Source organism: Macaca fascicularis, chromosome 3 (assembly GCF_037993035.2).
Source record: "Macaca fascicularis isolate 582-1 chromosome 3, T2T-MFA8v1.1".
NCBI lineage: Eukaryota > Metazoa > Chordata > Mammalia > Primates > Cercopithecidae > Macaca > Macaca fascicularis.
Window position 1 is genome coordinate 184,375,621 of NC_088377.1, and position 12,029 is coordinate 184,387,649.

The 12,029-nt window shown below is 40.4% G+C and overlaps 1 protein-coding gene and 1 gene segment (V, D, J or C); both read left to right on the plus strand.

Annotated features, from left to right (window-relative positions):
* Positions 1-1,311: 1,311 nt before the first annotated feature.
* The window catches only part of LOC102137723 (T cell receptor beta constant 1-like), a 266,137-nt gene continuing 255,419 nt past the window's right edge, over positions 1,312-12,029 (plus strand). The window contains 2 exon segments of the C gene segment in view: positions 1,312-1,556; positions 1,690-1,815. Of these exon segments, the coding sequence occupies positions 1,508-1,556; positions 1,690-1,815 (175 nt within the window).
* On the plus strand, positions 9,203-10,095 carry LOC107129321 (hypothetical protein). 2 transcript variants are annotated; one of them, XM_015448170.3, is made up of 2 exons: positions 9,203-9,312; positions 9,643-10,095. In XM_015448170.3, the coding sequence occupies exons 1-2, from the start codon at positions 9,225-9,227 to the stop codon at positions 10,020-10,022; spliced, it is 468 nt and encodes a 155-aa protein (XP_015303656.3). In that variant the 5' UTR covers positions 9,203-9,224; the 3' UTR covers positions 10,023-10,095. The 2 variants fall into 2 exon arrangements, with proteins under 2 accessions (XP_015303656.3, XP_015303655.3); XM_015448169.3 differs by having other exon boundaries at positions 9,640-10,092.

Sequence of the window (12,029 nt, forward strand, 5' to 3'; positions counted from 1 at the left end):
GCCTGAGAAAGATACAGAAAGATCTCCAGAAAAAGACCAATGCTGAGACCCCAGCAAGGCTGCAGAGAAGATGGATTCCAAACTTCATGCCGTTTAAAACACCAGACATGTAATTTAAAGGAACAGTCTTCCAAAGGCAGTGCTTTACAGGGAGGGGGAAAAAGGCAAAGAGGAAGAAAGAGGGCCTTCTGGCAATTCAATAGTGAGTAGAAAAAGAGAAAAAAGGGGGAAACAGAATTCTGCAAAACAAAAGGAAATCACAAATTAAGAGGACCCACAACCAGCCCCACTACGAAAACAAACAAAGCTCACTAAGGAGTCTGGATTTTGCTAGGATGATGGCTAAAGGAACATTAGACTAGGAGTTTTGTAAAACACCCCAATAACACGAAAATGAGCAAGATGAAAGTAACACCCATACAACGAAGGCAAACATCTCACCTCTGTTCCCTGTTCCCTTACCTCAAAAGCAATCAGGAGGCAGAAGAAAACGTAAGTCTACACTCCAAACAGAAATAAATACACTCAAGGAAGCAGCTGAGGATATAAGTGACCATAACCAGACCAGCAGTTCAAAAACTCAGACCAGAAATGGCCAAAATAGGAAGACATCAGAAAAAGAAATTGATTGACCTCAGGAGGGACATGAAAGAAAAAGAAAATTATCCCAGTCATGAAAAATAAATTAAAAGATGACCAAGGGAGGATAAACCCAAATGAAAATTTAGTCAGGACAAAGGCAAAGACAAAGAAACCAGTCGGAGAATGAGAAGGACGTGAGCGAAACTAGCCAGTTAGAAGGTGGTCAAAGGAGGCGAGGTCTTGGTGTAATTGCATGAAGGACCTAGAACAGCAGCGCTGGGCTCTGTGCAGCAGGACGGCTAAGCAAAAGGCTGTCACAGTGGCCACAGCACCACTGGCCAGACCCCAGGGGTCATCTTTCCCCAAGAGAGCTGAGGGCATAAACAATGATAAGTTCTCCAGAGGATGGACTTCCTACATACCCTGAGTTCATCATTACACATTCTATGCATGTAACAAAATACCACACATACCCACAAATAGGTACACACATTATGTATCAATGTTTTGTTTTGTTTTTATTTTTATTTTTTTAAAAAAAGGAAAAATAAATGAATTCCACGTTCTTGTATAATCAGAGTGTCTACAGCGCTCCTAGAGGAACCCAAACCTTACAGTCGCTGGAAAGATAAAAACCAATGGGCCAGTTGGAGTGAAACTCTGGCCCGGAAACTTGGGGTGCCAGCCCCCTCAGCACAGATGCAACGCAGAGTTATGGGAGGTGCCAATGACTCTGCTCTCTGTCCTGTCTCCTCATCTGCAAAATTAGAAAGCCTGTCTTGAGTATTTCCAGGAACCTCCCACCTCTTGGTTCCAGCCACCGACAAACTCTGCACATAAGGCCAGGAGAAGCCCCAGAGCCAAGCCTCTTTTCTCATTCTCTTCCCACAAGTGCTTGGAGCTACAAGGAGGGCCCCTTTCCACTATGAGCAACCAGGTGCTCTGCTGTGTGGTCCTTTGTCTCCTTGGAGCAAGTGAGTCCTGGGTTCAGGGAGAAAATTCCTATCTGGAATGCTGCAAGTTCCAAATCTAAGGCTTCCCTGAGGGACAGCAGCATCAGGCACCTCCGTGCGCTGTACTTCAGGCATGCCTCTCTTTCTTTTCCAGACACCATGGATGGCGGAATCACTCAGTCCCCAAAGTACCTGTTCAGAAAGGAAGGACAGAATGTGACCCTGAGTTGTGAACAGAATTTGAACCACGATGCCATGTACTGGTACCGACAGGACCCAGGTCAAGGACTGAGATTGATCTACTACTCACAGATAGTAAATGACATTCAGAAAGGAGACATAGCTGAAGGGTACAGTGTGTCTCGGGAGAGGAAGGAATCCTTTCCTCTCACTGTGACATCAGCCCAAAGGAACCCAACAGCTTTCTATCTCTGTGCCAGTAGTATAGACACAGTGAAGCATGGATGTCACCTCTCTGTGCATAAATGTGCCCAGTCCTGCTTCCCCGACCAGGTGGCAGGGCTCCTCTGCACTGTGTGACGGCAGGAAACGTCACTCAGCCACTAAGTTTAAAAAACTATTTATATATATATATATATATATATATATATATATATATAAACTATATATATAGTTTAAAAAACTATATATATATAACTAAAAATATATATATAAACTATACATACAACTAAAACTATATATAAATATATATAGGTTTAAAAAACTATATATATAACTAAAAAAATAAACTATATATAAATATATATAACTAAACTTTATATATGAGATTAAAATGACAGTTTTATACAGTTTTTTAAACTACAGTTTTGTATATATATAACTATATATATGTATATATCATTTTTTAAACTATAGTTTTGTAGTTTTATTTATTTACTTACTTATTGGAGACAGAGTCTCACTCTGTTGCCCAGGCCGCTGTGCAGTGGCATGATCTCAGCTCACTGCAATCTCTGCCTCCCGGGTTCAAGCAATTTTCCTGCCTCAGCCTCCCAAGTAGCTGGGATTACAGATGCACACCACTGTACCTGGCTAATTTTTGTATTTTAGTAGAGGCAGGGTTTCACCATGTTGGCCAGGATGGTCTCAAACTCCTGACCTCAGCTGATCCACCCACCTCAGCCTCCCAAAGTGCTGGGATTACAGGTGTGAGTCACCGTGCCTGGCTGTTTTATCGTTTTATATAGTTATTTTTAAAAACTAGAAATATAATAGTTTTTTAAACCTACTTATTGGCTGAGCGAAGTTTCCTGCCATATATGATATAGACATAGATATGTTATATATGTGTTATATGTTGTATATAAGATATATACATGTATATATAGACAGAGTCAGAGAGACACAGAGAAGAAAGAAGAGAAAAGTTAATCTTACAACCCCAAGCTTTTTTCTGTTTTACTGAATGCTAGATGAATAGATGAATGAATGAATAGAAATGAATGAATGAATAGAAAATTTTCCCTTCTTTCAGGAAGATAAAAAGGGCTGTGGAAAGAGAGATGCAGAAGACAAACCCTGTAATCACAATTTCATATGACGCACGCTTTAATGAGAGACGTTAGTGGAGTATAGGAAATAACATAGCCAATTCTGTCTGGTGACATCAGGAAGGGCGTCAAAGAGACAGCAAATTTTCAGATGAAACTTATTATTCAGATTTCACCAGATGGGCAAGTAGGATTTCACCAGATGGGCAAGCACCAAAAGAGGGAGGCAGGCTAAGGGAACTATGAAAGGAAAGAGTGATGAGATAACACCAGGAAAAAAAATATCAACACTCCCTCCTCCACCGGAATATGGCAGTGGAAGAAAATTTGGACAAACGAATGGAGTCAAGTTATTGAACAGAATTGAGTTTCTGGTTCTAGTGGTCCTTCATTGGACATCTGTGTAGAAACATTCAAGAGGCTCCATAAGTGCAGGTCTGGCACTTAGAGGAGAAGGTCGGGCTGGAGAGAAATGTTTGAGTGATAGATAAGCACACAAGTGTGAATAAAACTTCCCAAGTGATCTTGTTTTCTATGTTTTCTCTCTGTATGCTCTGCCACCTATGCATTGAATTAGAAGGTAAGTGGTGTTAATTCTTATGTTGACTTACAAATGTTTATTTGATCATATAATTATGCTTCTAGAAATTGATGTTTCTATATTATTCTTCAGATACAACTGAAACTGCTGGTTGAAAACTTTTTAAAAATATTGTCAGAAGCATCAAATAACCTTAGTCTGTCCTGCTGTATTGTTCTCTTTTTCCAGGGATAAGAAATTTTTAGAAAAATGTAAGTGCCTGTCCAGAATACACAAGACTTGGCTCCACGAATTTTCTTCGAATTATTGCCTGGATTCTGTGTTTAGCCTTGGATTTCTTCTTCTACATAGCCTATGGGAGTTTGACTCACACCGAGTCTCACAGAAACCAAAATACTAAAACATAGAGATGGAAAAGATATTTCTCCCTGAATAGGATCTAAAGAACATTAAGATATGGTAGCATGAGAACTACAAGCAGTCATTGAAACTAATGCTTTCTGACAGTAGTAAGTAAAACACTGGAAATGAGATGGCTCTAAGATACTTCACTTTGAATGTCCAGACCATATTCACAGATACCTCCACATCAGTCATTCTCTGAGCCAGAGGATGGAGCCAGGGACCTTCATGGCAGTGGGACAGACACAGACCCATAATGTTATCTGTGCTCTATGTACAAGCATTCTCCCGAGGTGATGGGATGGGGGAAAGACTGTCTGTCCAAGGAAAGGAAGAAAATGAAAGGGAAGACAGTAAGAGATAGACAATCTCGTTTTTCCTTGTTTTTCTTGTCCGTGACTAGAATGGACACAAATTCCTTTCTTTCAGTTGAGGAATTTATTAAGGCAGAGCATAAGAACTTGAATAGACTTCAAAAATTCTACTGTAAAACTATTAACCATTTGCTTTTTTCAGGGTAATCTTAATGCTGAAAAGAATGCTGTAGCTATGAAGTTTCATCATAACCTCCATTCCCAGAACCAGGTTGTACGAGAGATATCATCTGAAGTAAAAGACAGGAAAGTTTTAAAATGTAAAATATCACTGAATGTTTTCTTAGCAAGTTTTCAGAGGCCATCACATCTATTAAACAGAAAGATAATTTACATAAGATTTTAATCTACAACTATTTCTTTAACATAATAAACATAATTGCTCAATTTAAAATCACATTGAACATAACCAACAGTAAATTAGACAAGTCAGAAAACCAATTTGTCAACTCTATAAAAATTCAAGAAATAGTCCAGAATTCTTAGGAAGCAGAAAGATATTTAACATGTGAGAAAAAGCTATTACCACAATAGCAGCTTTATTCCCAATGGCCCCAAATTGGAAAATATTCAACATCCATCAACAATGCAATAGATAAATGATTGTGTTGCATTTATGTAACAGAATACAATATAGCAAAAAATGTAATTTCCAACACAGATATTTTAAATATAAGATTGAATAAAATATAGTAGACACAAAATTATACGGTATGTAGTCAGAATAGTGATTAATTTGGTAGCATTATGTATTTACTCTGAGGGAGACATGAGGAAGGCTTTTGGAATTCTGAAATCTATATCTTGATCTGGGTGATGATTATACGAGTATATTCATTTCAAAAATTCATTTGGCTGAACACTTGAGATTTGTGCAGTCTATGTATTTTATACCTCACTTAGAAAGCTTAGAATGTAATGACAAGTATCTTACTTGACAAATGATCTATTGCTGTGTAACAAACCACTCCAAAAGTTAGTGATTTAAAGGAACAACATATTATTATCTCTTGTGGTTATGTAAAAGGGCTCAACTGGACAGTTCTCACTTAGGGATGCTCACATAGTCACTGTCAGTCACTGAGGCTGGAGATACCTGAAGGCTCAACTAGGCTGGATATCCAAGGTGGCTTTTGTGTGCCCCTGTTGGTTCGTTACCTGGGATGGCTGCAGTAGCTGTGGACCCGCTGAGCATGTCGCTCTGTACACAGCCTTCGATGTGATTAGATGGACTGTCTCACAGCATGGTGGCCTCTAGGCAGCTAAAGTTTTTGCATGGTAGTTGACCACCCTAAGAGGGAGCATTCAAGAGACCCAGATGTGGTCAGCTAGGCTCCTTACAGCCCAACCTGGGAAATATGCAGTGTCACCTCCACCACAATCCAGCCAGCTCAGATTCAAGAGAAAGGCACTCATGGGAAGGTGATCACTAGCCAGTGTGCTTCATCAGGCTAGTATCTTTGAAGACCAGATACCACACCACAGTCATTTGAATGTGTGTCGTTACTTGGTACTCTTAGTTTTTCCCTGCTGCTCTTTTTGCATTGGAGTCCTTTTGGGATGACATCAATAAAACTATTTCATGTTTTTAAGATGGTATTTGTCTAGTGTTTCTTTTTCAACCTTTCTACATGTAGCCTTTTTATTGTTTTTATTCTTCAGGTGGGTATTTCATAAGCAGTGTGTATTTTTTCAGCCTCATGATTTATACAACTAGAATCCTCAGTCTATTGTCTTAAATGTATTTCTGTATAGCTTTCTATAGCAGGTGATTTCCTGGGTTTTGAGTCATGGTTCTTATTTGGTTTTGTACATTAGTCTTTCTCACATTTTGGTTTCTTCTTCCCTCATGCATGACCTTATTTTTGTTGACTATTTTTCTCATTTCATTATTTTGTCTTTCAGAAGTCCACAATTCATTTTCATTTTTTGATGATTAACTAACATTTTATTATATAATTATATTAAGAAAATCTGAGATTAGTCTTATCTTTATCCTTCTCCTGAAGCCTATGCAAACTTTAGAACAGTTAACACCTATGGTTCTCTTCATGATTTCCAACATTTTGGAGAGTCAGAATGTTAAATCTGTCTAACTATAATAACTAGAAGTATTATTGTTTTGTTTTACCAATACTTAATTACAATTACCTACCTATGTGTTAACCATCATCTTTAACCGTCATTGTTTTTGCACAAAACTTTAGTATACCAACTCAGAGCAGAAAGAGGATCCATCATATTCTGTGTCTGCCCTATTAAGCATGCTTCTTTGCTGCATGGCCTTTGATTCCTGGTAGCAGATTTAACCCAGGCAAAGATGTAGAGCCCTATTATGGGCTATCAGACCCCAATACCAAGGCTTTTCTTGTGCCACAGCCCTTTGATCGCAGGCCACTGACTCTAACTTCTATCTCCTTTTCCAGCAGTTCTCATGGATACTAAAGTCCCCCAGACACCAAGAAAATTGGTCACATTGACTAATTTTAAGAGATGGCATTGCAGTATTCTCAGAAAATGAAAAGTCATAGCACATACTAGCTATTGACAACGTATGGCTTGGCCTATGGCAAACCCATGACACAAATGGAAGTGTCAGGGAAGAAAAACCACCATGAGCATTAAGGAACAAAAGAGGATAGTATAGGAATTAGGCCTGACACAATCTGGGGAGAAGATGGATAAGTGAAAGTTTAAAAAGGGTCAGAAAAAACAACTCTAATAAGCTCTGGTGAAGGTGGATGAACTGGACTTTGCATTAAGTTTTGCATTAAGTTGGGTATATCCATGTACTACACGGAACCCTGAAGGGGATGGTGTAGGAATTTATGGAAGATGGCTGACTCTATGTGCCAACAGCCCTGTGAGTTCTCAGAAAAGTTTGGTGATGGGACTGCAGTCCCTCCTGGTCGGCAGAGATGGCAGTCAGTATAAAGAGCTGGATGTGAAACAGGGGAAAGTCAGCATAAATTGGAACTCATTGGCACTTTTGATGCTACTTCTCACTGCCTGGAGCCAGTGATGACTTCATAACTCAGTGGCAGCTGTTTTACTTTCCCCTTACAAACTTCATGCATTTCTTCCCCCATGATCAACTCTAACCTGGAACCATACTAGGAAAAAGTTATCTGAAACATCTTCCTTGCTTAGCCAGGTTGACACAGTGATAAAACACCACAGGAATATCCAGATGCTCCTTGACTTGCAGTGGGGTAATATCCTGATAAATCCATCATAAATTGAAAACATCATAATTCAACTTACAATATCCAGCTTATCTGTACATAACCCCATCATAAGTCAAGGAGCACACTGAAATGCATATTGCTTTAGCACCACTGTAAAGTTGAAAAGTCATTAAACCATCATGAGACCATCTGTACCTGACAATTAGTGTTTCTCAAAATAAATAGAAAGATTTTCTTCTGATCTGAAGGTCTTCCAGCCACTCTCTCCCAAACATATCATAATATTGGGCCAGAGGTCACCCATCGCAAGCTGTCCTTACTTTTTGCAGAAAAAGTAGTTAGCACTATGAAGTGGCCTCATTTTAATGAGATCCAACATACCCAGGAAATAAAAAATGCAGCCACAGGAGCATACAGATGCCCTTCAATAGATATGCCAATATTAACATAATGCAATAGCTATATTTGTTATGATAAAACGATTCCACAATTGCACAAACATAATATGATGGGCGAAGTCTTAATCTTATCTTTTCTAGCTACCTATGCCAGAGAAGAACCAAATATTAAATGAAAGCATAATTGGGAGGCTGTTATAAAAATGAAAACACAGGACTTTCAGAATAACTTTCCAGCTCCTTGTACTTCTTGTAATTGCTACACGTTTCCAATGTTGATCCATTAAAACAAGTATCCCAGCATGTTCAAATCAAAGAATTTCTCATGCCTCCTAGAAACTATTTTCACTGCCCAGTACTTAGTATGATCTCCATTACAATAGAATAAATGTAATTATTCTCACAACCTCAACAGTGATTAACATGGAAACATACAAGCTAAATCGAGAAATAATATTAGAATGTTTAGAATTGAGTCCATCTATATATGAGGAAAATTGTTATGAGATACTCATGAGGTAACTGTCTCATTTAGAAAATGATGAAGTGGCTTCATCATGATTATGAAGAAACATTGGACTTCCAGCTGAGGCACTGGCCTGGGCGTTATCAATATTTATGGCAGTTCCAACCTGAAGGTCTAGTGATTAACCACCATGAGTTGTCTTGGTGTGATTGCTTTGAGGATATGAAACAGAAGCAGCAAACAGATTCCAATGCCATTCATTACCCAAACACACACTCATTTCCTTATAAGAAACTCACTTAAGTCATTGCAATGCTCTATATCTCAGTGTATCTGTAATAAATTTAGAAGTTGATTTGGGAAATCTTTAGGCCACTTTGGGCAATGTATGAGTTTTTGTTTTGTTTTGAGACGCAGTCTCATTCTATCACTCAGGCTGGAGTGCAGTGGTGCGATCTCAGCTCACTGCAACCTCCGCCTCCCAGGTTCAAGCAATTCTCTACCTCAGCCTCCCAAGTAGCTGGGATTACAGGCGCCTGCCACCACACCTGGCTAATTTTTGTGTTTTTAGTAGAGACGGGGTTTCACCATGTTGGCCAGGTTGGTCTTGAACTCCTAACCTTGTGATCCACCCGCCTCTGCCTCCCAAAGTGCTGGAATTACAGGCGTGAGCCACCGAGCCTGACTTGTACGGTTCTTTGATAGGCAGAGAGATGGATGTAACACTGGTCATGGGCAAAGATTACCACCAGGGGGCAGACTAGAGCATCCTTGAGATTCTGTGATCAGTCATCCCTCCTCGCTGGTGAATGGAGACAGTGGTCACAACTCTCCCCGCAGAAGGTGGTGTGGGGCCATCACCGAAGATGCTGTTGCTTCTGCTGCTTCTGGGGACAGGTATGAGCCTCCTTCTACCTGGGAGCTTCAGTAGGCATGTGCGTGTGTTGGCACGGTCAAGTGGTGGCCAGGCAATGTGGATTGTTTATGCTCATCAAAGGGAGAGGGAGCGGCCCTGCTCTCTAGAGGTGTAAACGGTAAGGTGAGAGCCACCGGTCAGAGGAGATGGGGGATTATGGCCCTAGGGAGATGACAGAAAGATTACACAAAGCAAACAGGATTCTCCAGGAGCTGGGAGCACAGGGAGGGAGTGAGGCTCAGCTCTGCCTGTCATCCTGTCTGACTCGGGTCCTACTGGGCTCTCCTCTCTCTGGCTTCTGTTTTTAGCAGGCTCCGGGCTTGCTGCTGTCGTCTCTCAATATCCGAGCAGGGTTATCTGTAAGAGAGGAACCTCTGTGAAGATCGAGTGCCGTTGCCTGGACTTTCAGGCCACAACTATGTTTTGGTATCGTCAGTTCCAGACACAGAGCCTCATACTCATGGCAACTTCCAATGAGGGCTCCGGCGTCACATACGAGCAAGGCGTCAAGCAGGACAAGTTTCCCATCAACCATCCAAACCTGACCTTCTCCACTCTGACAGTGACCAATGCCCATCCTGAAGACAGCAGCTTCTACATCTGCAGTGCTAGAGACACAGCACCAGGAAGGGATCAGAGACTGCGGCAAGAACCCCCTGCAGCTGCCCCTCTGCCCCAGGGGGGCCCCTGAGTGCTGAGAGGGGAGGCGTGGAGATGGAAAACCACAGCTTTCCTGACTGAGACATCTGGGTGTGTGTGTGACATCTGGGTGTGTGTGTGTAGGGGGTGGGGCGGGGTGGGGGGAGAGAAAGAAAAGAAGCCCTGTGAGTGTGGATAGTGGAGGAGCTGTAGTGTTTGAGACCCATGAAATGGCCATAGAGTTGGGCCTAAAGTGGTCAGCGGACGTGGAAGCTTCCCTGAAAATTATAAAACCTGGGATTTTGCCCTGACTCTGCCACATTAGTCATGTGCTCTTGAATAGATCTACACAGAATCCTAGAGGTAGATATGAAGACAGTTGTATAATCACTGTGTATTTCCTATAATAAACTTCAGCGATTGGCTTTCTTGTCATCATGCTGGGCTCTCAAGACAAAGATAACCAAGAGGCAGCCAAGTAGACAGTTATGCATGAGTACGTTACCTTAGGGGAGGACGGCAACAGCATTGAATAGCACCCACTTCAAATTTGTGTTCAGTCCTCCTTGGACCAGGACCACCAAAATAAAATCCTATCACATTTCCTGTAAATGTTGAATGCCATCATGTTCTCCATGTTGTTTCGGTTGATGAATGAACAGAGTAAGACTCGGTACAAAGGAAGGAGAGCACCCTCTATGCCTAGGTACACACGATATGGAATGTATCCCTAGGGAAGGTGCTGGTGAGCTGGCTTCTGGGAAAGGTGTCAAGGGGAAGAGCAGGCAGAGGTACCTAGAAGGAAGATCTCAGACAACATGGCTTGTCTACAGAGTTGGAAAGTTCTGCCAGTAGCTAGAAGACAGTAAGTGGAACAGTGAAAATCCTTCCCTAGGAGAAACCAAATATTTACATTGACCACAAATCTGTATGAGCCAATAGAAAATGAGCAAAACATGATCATACATTTAATAGAAGAAACATGTATGACCAATAAACATATAGAGATATTTTACTGCATTGATGATCAGGATAATATGAAGCAAGACATAGTGATACATAGCCTTATATCTGCTTGATTAGCAAAATATAAAAAGTTTAGAAATATAAAATGTTAGCAAGGGTATGGATTCATAGCATTACTTATAGATTACTGATGGGAGCATAAGTACTATAAACCATTTGGAAACAGTTCAGCATCATCTCATAGTTGAAGATTCCTATGTCCCATGACTCAGCAATTCCACTCCTAGATTTACATCAGGAGAGGCTCTTGCATATATGACTCAGCAATTCCACTCCTAGATTTACATCAGGAGAAGCTCTTGCATACACATATCAGAAGATATAAATACAAAAGTGTTCTTAACAGCACCAAACAGTAGAAAAACATGGCACCAAGCCACATATGCACTGAGAAGAGTGAATGAATAAACTGTGGCATATTCATATGAGTCAAAATGAATGAACTATAGTGAAGAGCAAGGTTATAGGTGAATCTTAGCAATATAATAGCAAATGCAAAAACTAAGTCTAATGAGACTATGCAAAGCCTAATGTGCTTTTCATAAAGCTAAAAACAAATAAGTCAAGAAAATAATTTTCAGGAATAAAATAGGTCAAATTTTATTGAAAGGAAAGCAAAGACCAGTCATATGCTGGAGCCTACCTTATCAGCTCATGGGAGCTGACTGTATACATTTTTCCCAACTCCAGTTTTAGTGACATCATTTTGTTAGCTTGAAACTGGCAATAGTGAGGGTATTTACACTACAGAAATCAGCAAACACAATAAATTACAGTTTTGCTTTATTTTCCTCCAGAGAGTTAGTTGTCAACCCTTTACCAACACACTACTGGCAGGGAATAATAGTGACCCAAGTTCAGGATTTTTATAAGGCTGGGGCATGGCAGGAGATAGAACGAGAGAGAACTACATAGCTATACATTTAAATATTGTCAAGGTCTGTCTTGCATAATGTTGAGGAGGAGATGTTTTACAAGTTCCTATTATATTTTTAAATAAATAAATAACTATTCATTGACAAGCAATGCCTAT

Bases quoted from the DNA above. Each gene is read 5' to 3' on its own strand.
- LOC107129321 (XM_015448169.3), top strand. From the start codon at position 9,225: ATGGAGACAGTGGTCACAACTCTCCCCGCAGAAGGTGGTGTGGGGCCA. The intron at 9,313-9,639 runs GTATGAGCCTCC...TTCTGTTTTTAG, and splicing joins TCTGCTGCTTCTGGGGACAG to CAGGCTCCGGGCTTGCTGCT.